Genomic DNA, 13409 nt, shown 5'->3' with positions numbered 1-13409 from the left:
TATCTCCCTTTAATATATTACCATCAGATAACCATGCCACTGAGATTGATCTCAGAGAATGAGCTTCTGTTGCATATGCTTTTTTTTCTTTATCTTTTTCCTTTTGCAGAAACCTTGTCTATATTGCATCTGCTTTTTTTTTTTTGTTGCATTCCTCTGTTACCTAGTCTCAAAAATACCAAAATGACAATGGTTGATCTGCCCTGAAGTGGTTAGTAAATGATTGAACTCAGAAACTAAAACCAGCAACTCTTTGATGTGAATTGAATATTCTACACCTTTAAGCTTGACAACAAAAGTTGGGTAGTTGGTTTCACTACATATCTGTCAGCTATAGGTGACATACTGAAAAACATAGTTTGGAACACAACTGAAACAAATAGTAAACCAAAACATCTCCAATTATTTAGTTCTTGGCAATGGAGTAAAGCATGAATGTAAACAAGAGCTCATTGCTGGCTTGCTGCCAAGGAACGCAGGTAATTGATGCTAGCAGTAAAGCGGTCAAGCAGTTTATCTCTAGGTGGAAGGCATTCTTTGATCAGCGGAATTTCCATGAATTCTTGCCCCCATTGATGAAGCAGTGGCGTCCTCTGGGTGTCAACCAACTTCATGCATCCAACTTCTTCCATAACATTGAGCCAATGAGGTATCCAACCAAGGGCTAGATCCAGATACCCTATCTGTTCCCCTCCAAAATATTTCTTCCCTTCAAGCTGCTTCTCAAGAAATGCAAAAGACTTTGCTGCAGATTCTATGGCTTTTTCTTTTTCATCTCCTTCAGCACGGCAAGCATCAAACGCACCATGCAAGCACTGCATTTCATTAAGAAATCAAAACAAAGAATTAAACAACTACAACACCACTTAAAACTAGAATGAAATTAAATGGCAAATGGTCTTGATGAAGTACCTTTTCATCGGCAAATTTTGCCCAAAAGCGAGCCATGGCTTTCTCATATGGATCTTCAGGAAGCAAGGGACTGTCCTTCCATGTCTCCTCAATGTATTCAAGAATGATGAGAGACTCGGCAATCGGTTTACCATTTTGAAGGAGAACAGGGACTTTCTTATGGACAGGGTTGTGGGTAAGAAGAAGAGGACTCTTGTTTCTTAAATCTTCTTCAAGGTATTCATATCCCACACCTTTAAGCTTCAGAGCCCATTCAATCCTTGCGCAGAAAACGCTAAGTGAAGAGGCTATGAGTTTCAATTCAGCCATGTCAAAACAATTAATACTTGTAGAACCTCACACTAAATTCAGGATTTCTCTCTTTTTGATGTAATGAAGAATCTAAACCCAAGTCTGTATTGACTAGAATGAAACTTATTTGCTTTGTATTTATAGAGAGGGATTACTGGATCTAATCCAATTTGAACATTCACATGAATTAAAAAGTTAAGATGTTCAATTTTGACTCGTACAATCAATGGGATTGGAGGCAGAAAAAAATCAATGTCATGGGCGAAAAATAAGTTTTATGAATTAAATTTCCTTTGACCTTTTCTTGTTTTGTTGTTTGTTTTGGCTTCTTGAAATGAAATGAACATTCATAGAACCAACCAGGTTGGCTTGTTTTCTTAAAGAGCCTAAAAGTTGTTGGGTTTATGATAATTTAATTGATTAATATTTAATGTACCTACAATATATAGTTTTTATACACAGTTAAGTGATCAAATTTTAACACCTTATTAATAAAGTAAAAGGTAGATATTCTTTGGATTAATACTTGATGCATTAACCGTATATAGTTTTTATACTCGATCGGATCACTAAATCTTGACACTTATGTTATTTTGAAGAAATAAAAAATTTATAAAATCTCAAAACGACATCAAATTTTAATATCAATATTTTATTTCTTTCAACGCATCAAATATTTTTTTACTTTATAATGAAGTGTCAAGATTTAATAACTTAATAACATATAAAAATTATACATAATCAATGTATCAAATATTATTTTTATATATTGTATTTTGACTTATTAAATAATAAAAGTTTAGAATCCAATTCGAAGGAAGTAAAACACCTGAGGTCACTACTGAATGTGACTTGCTGCTGCCTATTTTGACCCAGAAAAATAGTGTTCTAATTATTACTATTAGGTCGAATAATATCATCAAACAACAATTACTTTGGGAGGACAAAAGGGCCTTAAAAGAAATTGAAAGACAATGGGAAACTGACAAGGAAGGAGAAATGTTAAAAAATTGGAAAGCACAAACGTATTACGGAATTAAGATAGAACTGAACACAACAGGAATTTATGGATGATAATGGATATTTAGTAATTAAATATCTTATATATTATTTGTTTCAATTAATTAAAATTAGGATTTTTTATAATTAGGTTCGGATAGTAATATTGTTATCCGAATTTGATTATAAATAATATTTTTTAATATTTAATATTTAATTTTAATTTTATATATTATTATTTTTTTATTTATAAATTCTTTATAATTAATGTAAGACTTATTAAGAGTCATTAATTATTCTAAATATGATTGTAAACTTTAATTTATTTACTTATGAACTAATCTTAATTTATTAATTTAATTTTAGTTAGTAATATATATATAATTGTTTAAAATTCATTTTAATTACATATTCAATGAGTAATATACAAAATAATCGAATACAAGTTTAAATAGTAATTCAAAAAAAATAATCAGATATTTACAAGATTCGAGTACCTTATCAAATTATAGGATTTAGGTTAAAGTATCTAAAAAATAAAGATTTCGTTATCCGTTGACATCTCTAAACGGAGTTATCGCATAACTAACGGCTATAAGATGCATTGGTGGTTTGCTTTTTTTTTTTTATCTCATCTTTATTTCATGTTAATATTTGATTGTTGTGGTAGAATACTTAGAAATTTTTTTTGATTAAAATAATTGAAATAAAACTATGTGCAAATTCTCCATTATTTTTTGGGTTTTTTCATAATTATATTTAAAAAAAATAAAAATATAATAAAGTATAACGAATCTCACATTAATAACAAATCAATGAGTTTTAAATTTATAAACGGAAGAGTTTCTTTATTTAATAGATATGTGGGTTTAACATAATAGGGCCCATCTTCAATCCATTCGGATTACGAAGGACCTAAAGCCCAAAGAAGCTTCAGGCCAGAAGGCCCAAACAGTGTTTTAGCGTTTTCCTTCTGTAAACCGTCTCCAATTCAGAATAATTCCCGAATAATTTTATCCCTTTAACACTCCTTGCTCCGCTCTCGCCATAGCGTTCTTCACCGTTGCAGTGCCTTCACCCAGATTAATTTCTTTTTTTTTTTTCTGTAAAAGTATTTTGAATCAAATTTTTTCTCTTTTCTTAAATTTTTGAAGTAAAATTTTTCCTAGTAATTTTCGTTTCCGATCATTTCTATTTTCTCTCTCGGAAAAATTTTCTCACTTTTCTATTTTTTGGGGTTGAAAATTGGTAGCAAGGGGTCAGAAATGGGAAATTGGAGAAGAATAAAAGGTTATGGGCTGCGAAAATCCTGATACACAAAAGCATTTTTTAAGTAGATAAACACAATAATAAAAAGAAAGAATGACAGAAATGGATCCGTCGAAGAAAGTGGCCGATAGGTATTTGAAGCGCGAGGTTCTTGGTGAAGGTACTTATGGTGTCGTCTACAAAGCCATTGATACTAAGGTAACCCTAGCTCTCTTTCTTTCCTTTTAAAAATAAAAGCTTTTGAAAATTGAAGGCAGAAAGAGAATAATTAGGTCATTCATAGCAGAAAGAAAGTATGCAAAATTATCTGTTTCCTTTTTCTTTCTTTGGTAAGCTGTAAGCATCAAAAAATTTAACTTCTTTATTATCAAACTGTTTTTGGATGAAGCTTAGTGACTTAACTAACTAAGTCAAGTAATTAAACAAAATTCTAGACTCTCTTTGGATGTGGGTTTTGCTAAAACATTGTAATTCTACCATATTTGTAATGTATAAAAGTTAAATCATTTCATTTTGTTCTCCGAGGAAGTTACAATTTTAAGTTTTAATCATTCAAAAATATTTCTTTCTGTTGCAACAATTAAAAAATGTTAATAGATCCTTTTTTTTTTGGCCAAAAGGCATCTCAAGTTATATGAACTTATCAGCAGTTTCTCTGTGATTTTCATGACTGATCACAAAAGAAAATAAAAGTTTCTAAATTTTTGGTTGGCTGAATTGTTTATTCAACTGTTGTGGTATTAATTGTTTGCTTGTTTGGTCCATTATAGACAGGGCAGACAGTTGCAATTAAGAAAATTCGGCTTGGGAAGCAAAAGGAAGGGATCAATTTTACAGCACTCAGAGAAATTAAACTTCTTAAGGAGCTCAAAGATCCAAATATAATTGAGTTAATAGATGCATTCCCACACAAGGGTAACTTGCATCTTGTGTTTGAATTCATGGAGACTGACCTTGAAGCTGTTATTCGAGATCGTAATATATTCCTCTCACCGGCTGACATCAAATCGTACATTCAGATGACGTTGAAAGGGCTTGCTTTTTGCCACAAGAAATGGGTTTTACATAGGTCTTGTTTCTGTCTGCTCTTAGTCTGGTTTTTCTGTGGTTGCTGCTTCCTAAATTTCCTGACTTGTTAACGTGCTTTACAGGGATATGAAGCCAAATAATTTGCTAATAGGACCCAATGGACAACTTAAACTTGCAGACTTTGGTTTAGCACGCATATTTGGGAGCCCAGATCGTAAGTTTACTCACCAGGTAAGGTTTGCTGCCAAGTGGAGTTTTAGTTGTATCAGTACACTGACTAATTTGTGCTTTGAGTAAAATCTTCCTTTCATCCTCCATAATTTTATAGGATTTCTGTTATATCTTGAAGTAGTATTTTTTGGTAGGAATAAGATTACCAAGTGTCGGTGCTAACTTGCTAACCTGTAAGTGTACTGAGTTGATCCGCACAGCCAAAATTCCCTTTTTGGAATCATTATGTTTTTGTGGGAAAATTTTAGAACGGGGTTTATATTTGTTGTTGTTTACGTTAACTTCTAGTTTTCAACAATTTGGCTTGATTAGTTAAGCTGCCACTTGGTCTTGTACACTAAATATTCATTCTGTTTCCAAGTAAATATCCATTGATATTCTGCCTTATAACCTATTGATAATGCCATGGTAATATTTATATCCATCATTTCATTGTATTTTTTGTTTTAGTCATTGATGTTGTTACTGTAGTATATTAAAGCAAACACGCAAAATATAGTAGATTTCATGGAGAGACACTATGACATCAAATAATTTGTTTTCCAATCTATATATTGCTTTCTTTATGCTCCTTGGAATTATTTTTTGATTTAGGGACCTGTTTTCTTGAATATTTGCACATCTATTGGACCTTTCTTTGAAAAATTGTATTGTTATGCAGTTGGTTCTGGATTGTTGTTTTCTGTGTTGCTTTTCTCAATTTAATTGAAAGCTGTAAGTTTATCCATCATATTGGATTCAGCTTACTTGATAAGTCCATGGAATTGTATAGGTGTTTGCTCGATGGTACAGAGCTCCTGAGTTACTTTTTGGTACCAAGCAATATGGTTCTGGTGTGGATGTTTGGGCAGCTGCCTGTATATTTGCTGAACTTCTCCTACGACGACCATTTCTGCAGGTGAACCTAGCTTGTCGTAGTTAAGAGTTCTTCAGAGTTAGATTTATCTTGTTTTGATACTTGCATAATTGTCTTTTGGTTCTTCAAGTTACATTTTGCAGTTTTTATATTCCTGCTGTATTCTATGTAGCTTTTTTTTTTTTTATGTATCTAAAATAATGTTGTGATGATTGGATCTCATTTTCAGCTTTCTGCTTTCATAATATTGCTTTGTTTAAACTATCCTCACCATCATTAAGTTTTAACCATAGTGATTTCTTACTAAAAATGCTATAACATAGTCACCTGTAAGTGTTTGTTTTCTTATTGGGTTTTTATTCAACTGTAGGTGACTTTGTTCTCTTTTTGGTTGAGAATGTTCACTTGTTCACTTTGTCATGCTTATTCATGGTATTATTGGAAAAGAATCACATGAGAATAGGTTCATATTAACCCCTGAACAATGCTGTATTGAACTGCATGTCTCCAGCAGATAAAAGATAATGCAGTCTATTTTTGGGCTGCCAATGATATGTTACAAATTTTTAAAGAAAAAGTAAATCATTGTGATGAAATTCATGTTCAGACTGGATTTTGCATGTTTGGTTTACCAAATCAAAGCTTATAGATGATTAATTGATGCCATTTTAATGCTGATTGTTGGTAGCTTGGCTATTTATGATAAGCATTTGGTTTTAGTTTTACAAAGCATAATCCTTGGTCCTACATGGGGTGCAACAATATGACATCTCTGACCTAGCTTGTGAGATGCCTCATTCACTATGTTGCACATTTCTCACTGTTTCTTGTGCCGTAACTCGATCGTAACTTTATCTCCGAATATGATGATTGTAGTTCTTTACGACCGTTTATGTGAAGTTAACATGAATATTGTTATGGAAAAAATTTTCTTTTTCTAAGAAATTGAATGTGATGGATGATGGAAATATGCTAGTTGAGGGATAAAGTTATCATGGACTTCATTTGATACTTTATTGATTTGATTGTAGTCTTTACAATTATTTTTGGCTATTTTAGATTATTTTATACTAATTAGTATTTTACTTCTTTTAAAAGTATTAGGGTTTTAGAGTTATATTTGGTATTTTTCATTTTATTAGGGTTTTGAGTTTAGTTATAAATACGTATGCTATTTTAGTTTCAGGGAGGTTTGATTTATAAATTAGTGAGATGTTGAGATTTCAGATATTTAAGATTTGAATTATTGAGATATTTGACAATTTTGTTGAGAATTCAGATTATTTCTTGAGTATTGAGTTTTAGAATACTTGTTCTACATCAAAATATCTTACAGATGTGAATAAGATATTGTGATATCAGATAATTAAGATTTGAATTCTTGAGACATTTGACAATTTCCTTCAGAATTCTCATTATTTCTTGAGTGTTTTGAGTTTTAGCATAGTCGTTCTACATCAGAATGTTACAATTATGAGTAAACTTTGAAAGATTTTTCTAAATAGAACTCTAAGAATGCTTTGAGCTGCTTACTGCTAGAATAAGCAGTGAAAGCTTTTTCTAAGTTGAACTCTTGAATGTCCATAAGTAATCTTCTTGTTTGCATAGTTCTGGTACCTTTTATTGTTTTCTGATTGATTTATGCTAAGCTTATCTTAGAGATGCCCTTTCCCCCTTTGAAATGTTAAAGTGGTAGACTATAACTTTTTGTTGCACTGGATTATGAGCAATATTCAATTTGTAGGTCATTGAGATTGCTGACAAATATTTGCCATTATATGAACTTTATTATCATCCTATATGTGAAAATGTTAGTTAGGTAGTCATTTTGACAAGCTCATACGTGGTTTGTCCTTTTTAGCTTTGCCCTTTAAATTATGTACCTATGTGTCCTCAATATGAAGTGTCATTCCTGGTATATTTTCTTATTTTCATTGGTTCAACATTTAACATTTGACAGGGCACCAGTGACATTGATCAATTAGGAAAGATCTTTGCAGCTTTTGGGACACCAACGTCTTCTCAATGGCCAGATATGGTCTACCTTCCTGATTATGTAGAATACCAATATGTTCCTGCACCTCCTTTGCGTTCGTTGTTTCCAATGGCCAGTGATGATGCTCTAGATCTTTTATCAAAAATGTTCACTTATGACCCAAAAGTGAGGATTTCCGTGCAGCAAGCGTTAGAGCACAGGTGATTGAACCTTTCAATTAGAAATCTATAGAGATTGTTTGGTCCTTTTCTCTCATGTTTGTATTGTTTTTCAGGTATTTTTCATCTGCACCTCCACCTACAGATCCGCCTAAGCTCCCTAGGCCTAATCCTAAATCGCGAGTGTCAGATTATAATCCCCAGGAGGGTCCCACTGTTCTTTCTCCCCCACGAAAGTCAAGGAGAGTAATGCCGGATCGTGATAGGTTTGAAGGTAATTCTGACCAAGCTGAGAAGGTTGATGACCGTGTTGGTGAGAGACAGGCAGTTGGTGACATTGCAGGAAAGAATGAACAGGTGCCAATGTCAATAGATTTTTCAATCTTTGGCTCAAAACCTCTGAGTAGACCTACAATTAATAGGTAAGGCAATACCTCTTTTGGTCATTCCATAATGGTTTTTCATTCTTTATAATTTCCTCAAAAGCATTTGAAGTGATTCAAATCTGCAACATGTAGTGGTACAACTTGAGAATGGATTTTTAAACCTTGTATCAATACTATAATGGATAGTTTTAGGATGAGCTTGGTGTTGGCCTGTCGAAATAGGTTGAGCATGGATCAAGCCTCTAAGGGGTTAAGTCATCATCTAGGGCTATCCTCTCGATCAATAGTCCAAACCTTCTTCTTAAACAAGTGAACAAGTTGGAGAAAACTTCAAGCTCTCAATTATGTAAATTTCTAAAGAGAAGTACTTTCCAAGGTAGGCTCAACTTTGTAGTGAAATTTTTCTCGAAGCTGTCACCTTTTTATTGGGGTAAAATCTTTCTAGAAGGAATTAAAGAAGGAAAGCTCAATGCAAGGGTTTGAAAGTTTTCCTGCAAGTTGTTTAGAAGACAAAAGCCCAATCAAGGTAGCCATCTTTTTGTGGGAAGCATCTTGAGAAGAATTTGACCATTCGTAACCTTCATAAGAGAATTTTTCTTTGAAATAGGTGTTTTTGTTTAAGGGTAGAGCCAAATTGGTTCATAATCTTCTTTTAAGTTTCTCTTATGACTGCTTTTATCCCTTGCTTATGCAATGCTCAGCGTCTCCTTGAGTTGTGGTGGCTTCATGTGAAATATTGTGAGCTAGGTAAGGTGTACAGTAAAGGTGGAGAAAACCCCTCTTAGTTTTGGATCTTGTGGAGGGAATAAAGTAGGCCTTTTGAGGATGGATTAACAGTCTTAAACAAATGGTTTGTACTCTTTTTTATTTTTTTGGTTTAGTAGGCAACAGGCTTAGAAGAACATGATGCATTAAACTCTATGGGTCATTTGCCAGGGGTTTGGCTCCCCTCCATTGAATTTTGTATCCAGTAATTTTCAATACCTGTTTGGATGAATGCCACGTGGTCTTTTTCCTTTGAACAGTAGAAATTCCTTAAAAAGACTATATGTCTGTTGACTGGTATATTTCGTAGCGAATTTGTTAACTGCTGCTTCTGCTTGAACATTTATCTTTTAACCCATTGAAAGTTACTTCAACAGTTCATCTGGCTTGTTAATTATACTTCTACCTCTGCACCTTCTTATATACAGCTCAATTCTTTCTCTCCCTGTCTCCTTCATAAAATCACTTATATTTTCCTTGCTTAGTGTATCATTGATCTACATTCGTCAACCCTACCAACAGCAGCTTCTACTATATCATTGTGTTCTTTTTCAAGTTCGTTGTGTTGATTTTGGTGAAATTTAGGGGCTTTTAGTATGATGCAATGGGTTTGGACTTGAAGATTCTTTTCCACTCTTCTTAAAATTGAATCTTACTTGTAACAATCATCTTGGCTTATTTTTAAATTTATTGGCAACAATCCTCTTAATCTTTGGAAAAAACTCTTTGGTTTTCTCTGAAAAATTTCTGATTGGAGTTGTTATTTTGATTCAAGCATTTTGTGCCATGCTCTTTTATGCAGACAAAGCATTTTCTATAATTCCAAATGAGGGTTATTGTAAAATTTGGGTTTTTATGGTACTCAAGATGTTGGATTAATGGGGTTTCTTAGGGTTAGATTAAGAGGCTTTTGTTTTCTTTTTCAAGTTTGGAGTTCAATTGCTTTGAAATGGTGCAACACTAAATTCTAACCATTTAATCTATCCAATAAAACTTTTGTTAAAGAATATTTGCAGCATCTATGAAGAGCATATTTACTTTCATATAAGAAGATTAATTAAAATTTTCATTTGTCTATGTCAAACATAATTATACATTTTCCATTATCGAAAGGCAAGTAGTGATCTGTTACTTTTTGCACCATCAAGGATGTAATATTAATACTAATTTTGTCTTAAAAAAAAAAAAGAACCAGTGGTGCTCATCTTTGCGGATGTAATGACAGTTCACATTAATAGTGCACTAGTTGACAGTTTCAAAACTGTAGTGCAATCTTATACCATTTAAAATTAAAAGACCAAGTGGCATTCTTCCAAACATGTACTGAAAATTATTGGATGTAAAATTCAATGGAAGGGAGCTGTCACCATGATGGAGGGCTTGCTAATTTTAACTTTTGAGTTTCAAATTTGATTTGTTTATTTACATATTTGCTATTATTTGGTTATGCCTAAACGGTTATAATTTTATACATGAGAATATTCTGAAATGGACATATTTGTTATTGTCCTCTTTTTGTAATGATTATGATGATAAATGGGGAGATTATAACTACCCACTATTACTATGATATCTATATAAATAATAAAATGATGCATCTTACTTAATCTTTCATGCTAGTCCCAATTATATGAGAGTATACTTTACAATGACTTTGTTTTCATCAAACAATGCTTGCAAAAGGTGCCAAGAATAGTCTTCTTGTACTTCAATTTGCTAGATATTACAATAAGCTGGTTGTAACAAATGCCTTCGTATCGGATAAGATAGTCACACTGCATTGATACATTCATGATCGAAATTTTTATGAATGAATGTAGAACCTTTGAAGGCATATCTAGTACTTCTCAGACACTTCTAAATATGTTATATGGACTTGTTGAATCTTAACATATAACTTTTTATATATAGTTAAGAAATAAGAGCAAGATTCTTAAATGGCATTCGAGTAGGTTTTAGAAAAGTTTCTACTTTTGTTTTTACAACAATCTTTTTGAAATTTCTGATTGTAAGATATTGTCCAAGGGAAGGTATTAAGGAAAATGGAATAATTAATTAGCAAATCCCTTTCTTGCTGTATTGTAAGTTTTGAAGATTCCCCATATTCTATATTGTATTTGACTGATCCTGTATCATTGTTGAATTAACTCTCTCATTTACTACTAGAATAAACACAAGGTAATGAGGCTCAAGTAAACGGCATTAGTCCTTGTCAATATCAACTTAAAACGTACAGTTAATCTGGTGTTTCTGGTAAATCTTGCCCATATTCAAAATATCTAAAGGTTAATTGAGTCCTAGGGTCCAAATATAAATAATTAATAAGTTTGCAAATCAATGTTGCACAGTTGCATGTGATAGATTTTTCTTTCTGTTTTTTTCCCTAAAATTATTGTAGTTAATTTTTATGTACACATCATTAAATTTTCCTGACTTGGGTTCATGTTGTGTACAATCAAGAAAATTTAGAATTGTGCTTTGGTGTATCTGCCGTTTCAAGTCTCGATCTAGACAATCTAGTACAAGGAGTATGATCTTTAGGGGTGTGGATTAGCAGGGGTGTTGGATTGCTTGGATGTGCATTACTGGATTTAGTTGGGACCTCTACTTTGTCATTTACCTGTTCACTTGTCATCTTTATGGGGTCTTTGTCTTTGTATTTGTATTGGTATTGCACCTATTTTTATTCTTGTGTTACCATTATATAAGAAATTTGTTCTTTTTGGCATATTTTTTTGGTGCATAATTATGCTCACTAGATTATTTATTGTACATGTCCCCACTTAGAGTTGGACAAGCCGTGACTTTTATCGTTGGAATTATCATTTTTCTGATTTGGGGTAGAGGTAGGTATGGAAGAAGACAGTGCTCAAGGGTGGGGAGTTTATTTAAAGTCTTTCGATGTCATATTTAATATAGTAAATCAATTGAAATATTTATTTGACAGAATTTGGTTGTGTTTAAATTTTATGACTTCTTTGTTAAACTTTCTCTAATTCCCTATATCATTCCTTTTAAGCTCTTATTAGAATTAACCAAACATTGAATGTTCGCCATTTCTCTTTCCCTTCTGTTCATTTTGGAAATTTATTTTGAATTCTGTTCTACAAGGAGGCATTATCATATTAGATTATTAGGTACGAGTTATGATCATTTGCGACATTGCAGAAATTCAAGCTAAATATTCCAAATGATCATTCCAAATGTATAAGATAATAAAGCTTTGAAATGAAAATATATTACCTTAAAAGATCTAATCGAAGATACTATTTCTTTGGTTTGACCGTCTGATATGGGTGTGCTTGTGATCAGCATCTTCTCATTTTAGATGATTGTTGAATTTTAAAGTTGTGATGGTTTTAGTCATTGCCACTTGACATGCTATATCTAGATTGGATTCTTTATAAAGCGTGTCCAAGATGAAATTTAGTGTCTTCCTGGTTCCTTTTTCTTCTTCTTCGTTAGGGTGGGAAAGGTAAAAAGATGGGGGAGTGGGAAGAAAGTTTTTAGCATCCACTTGTGAAGTTACATATGTTAGAATATATGAGGTTTGTTATAAATAAGTCTTGTTGCACTTGAAAACAAGAAAAAGAAAATATCGAGTTGATTTTTTAACTGTTCTTATGCAGTGCTGATAGATCTCACTTGAAGAGGAAACTTGATCTTGAATTCCAACACAATGAATAAGAAAAACCTACATATTCGTATCCAAGCATCTTTTGTGGTGATGTGTTTTGGCTGCGGCAATATTTATGAGCTGTATTTAGGCTCCTCGAAGATTTTGTTAATCACTCTGGGCAGTCTTCTTTTCCATTTTCTTTATCAGCAATTGGGGTTTTTATTGGTAGGCGTCCTCCTGCCTTGATATCGCAAGGAAGCAGTTACCATTGAAGCTGAAGATGATTATTTTTCAGAGGATTCTCTTCGGCTCTCAAAATAACTGTAAAGGAAAGAGAGAAAAGTGGCTCCTATTAACCATTAGATGAAATCTGTATTAAAATTTTTTTCAGAGGAAAAATTTTGAATACAAGTTTGTTCTCCCTATAACAAGACAAGTGGGAAAAACCTTTATCCAACAAAGAGAAGAAAGAAAAGAAGAAAAGGAATATTTGTTGCTTGAGAACAGCTTGATGATGGTTCTGGTTGATGCAAAATGAAATTTAATTTCTACTATTTGTTATATAGTGTACTTTTGCTCTGGGTGAAGAGTGCAGATTTTAATATATCTTGTGTTACTTTAATTTTGAGATGAGTGAACAATATCAACTGTTATTTTGTCATATGGTAGTTGATTAGATAACGTGGACATGGGCATGTGGCTGGGGGTTTATTTCGGTTTCAAAAGCCTCAGCCCAGTGCTCCTGGTTTATCAGAGGCATCAAGTTGCAGGAGGCCTGAGAATGTTCAGAGTCAATTATTAGGCTGACAGTCAAAACTAGACGGCCATTCATCTGAAATAAGCTTTGCAGTTAAAGAGATATGGCCATTGGGTACTCTAATTAATATAAATAGGTCTA

At 32.7% G+C, this 13409-nt stretch overlaps 2 protein-coding genes across 2 annotated transcripts; one reads left to right on the top strand and one right to left on the bottom strand.

The window, feature by feature from the left end:
- Window positions 224-1368, bottom strand: LOC18604246 (glutathione transferase GST 23). The gene is made up of 2 exons (XM_007036615.2): window positions 913-1368; window positions 224-815 (listed from the first exon to the last, which is right to left on the bottom strand). Exons 1-2 carry the CDS (start codon window positions 1219-1221, stop codon window positions 450-452), a joined length of 675 nt encoding a protein of 224 aa, XP_007036677.2. The 5' UTR covers window positions 1222-1368; the 3' UTR covers window positions 224-449.
- On the top strand, window positions 3208-13137 carry LOC18604245 (cyclin-dependent kinase D-3). Its single transcript, XM_007036613.2, has 7 exons — window positions 3208-3669; window positions 4242-4540; window positions 4623-4731; window positions 5504-5629; window positions 7548-7783; window positions 7858-8163; window positions 12522-13137. The coding sequence occupies exons 1-7, from the start codon at window positions 3565-3567 to the stop codon at window positions 12577-12579; spliced, it is 1239 nt and encodes a 412-aa protein (XP_007036675.1). The 5' UTR covers window positions 3208-3564; the 3' UTR covers window positions 12580-13137.

Source organism: Theobroma cacao, chromosome 3 (genome assembly GCF_000208745.1).
Source record: "Theobroma cacao cultivar B97-61/B2 chromosome 3, Criollo_cocoa_genome_V2, whole genome shotgun sequence".
Classification (NCBI taxonomy): Eukaryota; Viridiplantae; Streptophyta; class Magnoliopsida; order Malvales; family Malvaceae; genus Theobroma; species Theobroma cacao.
This window is presented reverse-complemented; position numbering and strand designations above follow the sequence as displayed.

Excerpts from the sequence above, each read along its gene's own strand:
- LOC18604246 (XM_007036615.2), bottom strand. The coding sequence starts at position 1,221 with ATGGCTGAATTGAAACTCATAGCCTCTTCACTTAGCGTTTTCTGCGCA. Across the intron at positions 816-912 it reads CAAAATTTGCCGATGAAAAG|TGCTTGCATGGTGCGTTTGA; the intron begins GTACTTCATCAA and ends AATGAAATGCAG.
- LOC18604245 (XM_007036613.2), top strand. The coding sequence starts at position 3,565 with ATGACAGAAATGGATCCGTCGAAGAAAGTGGCCGATAGGTATTTGAAG. Across the intron at positions 3,670-4,241 it reads ACAAAGCCATTGATACTAAG|ACAGGGCAGACAGTTGCAAT; the intron begins GTAACCCTAGCT and ends GGTCCATTATAG. Across the intron at positions 4,541-4,622 it reads AAGAAATGGGTTTTACATAG|GGATATGAAGCCAAATAATT; the intron begins GTCTTGTTTCTG and ends CGTGCTTTACAG.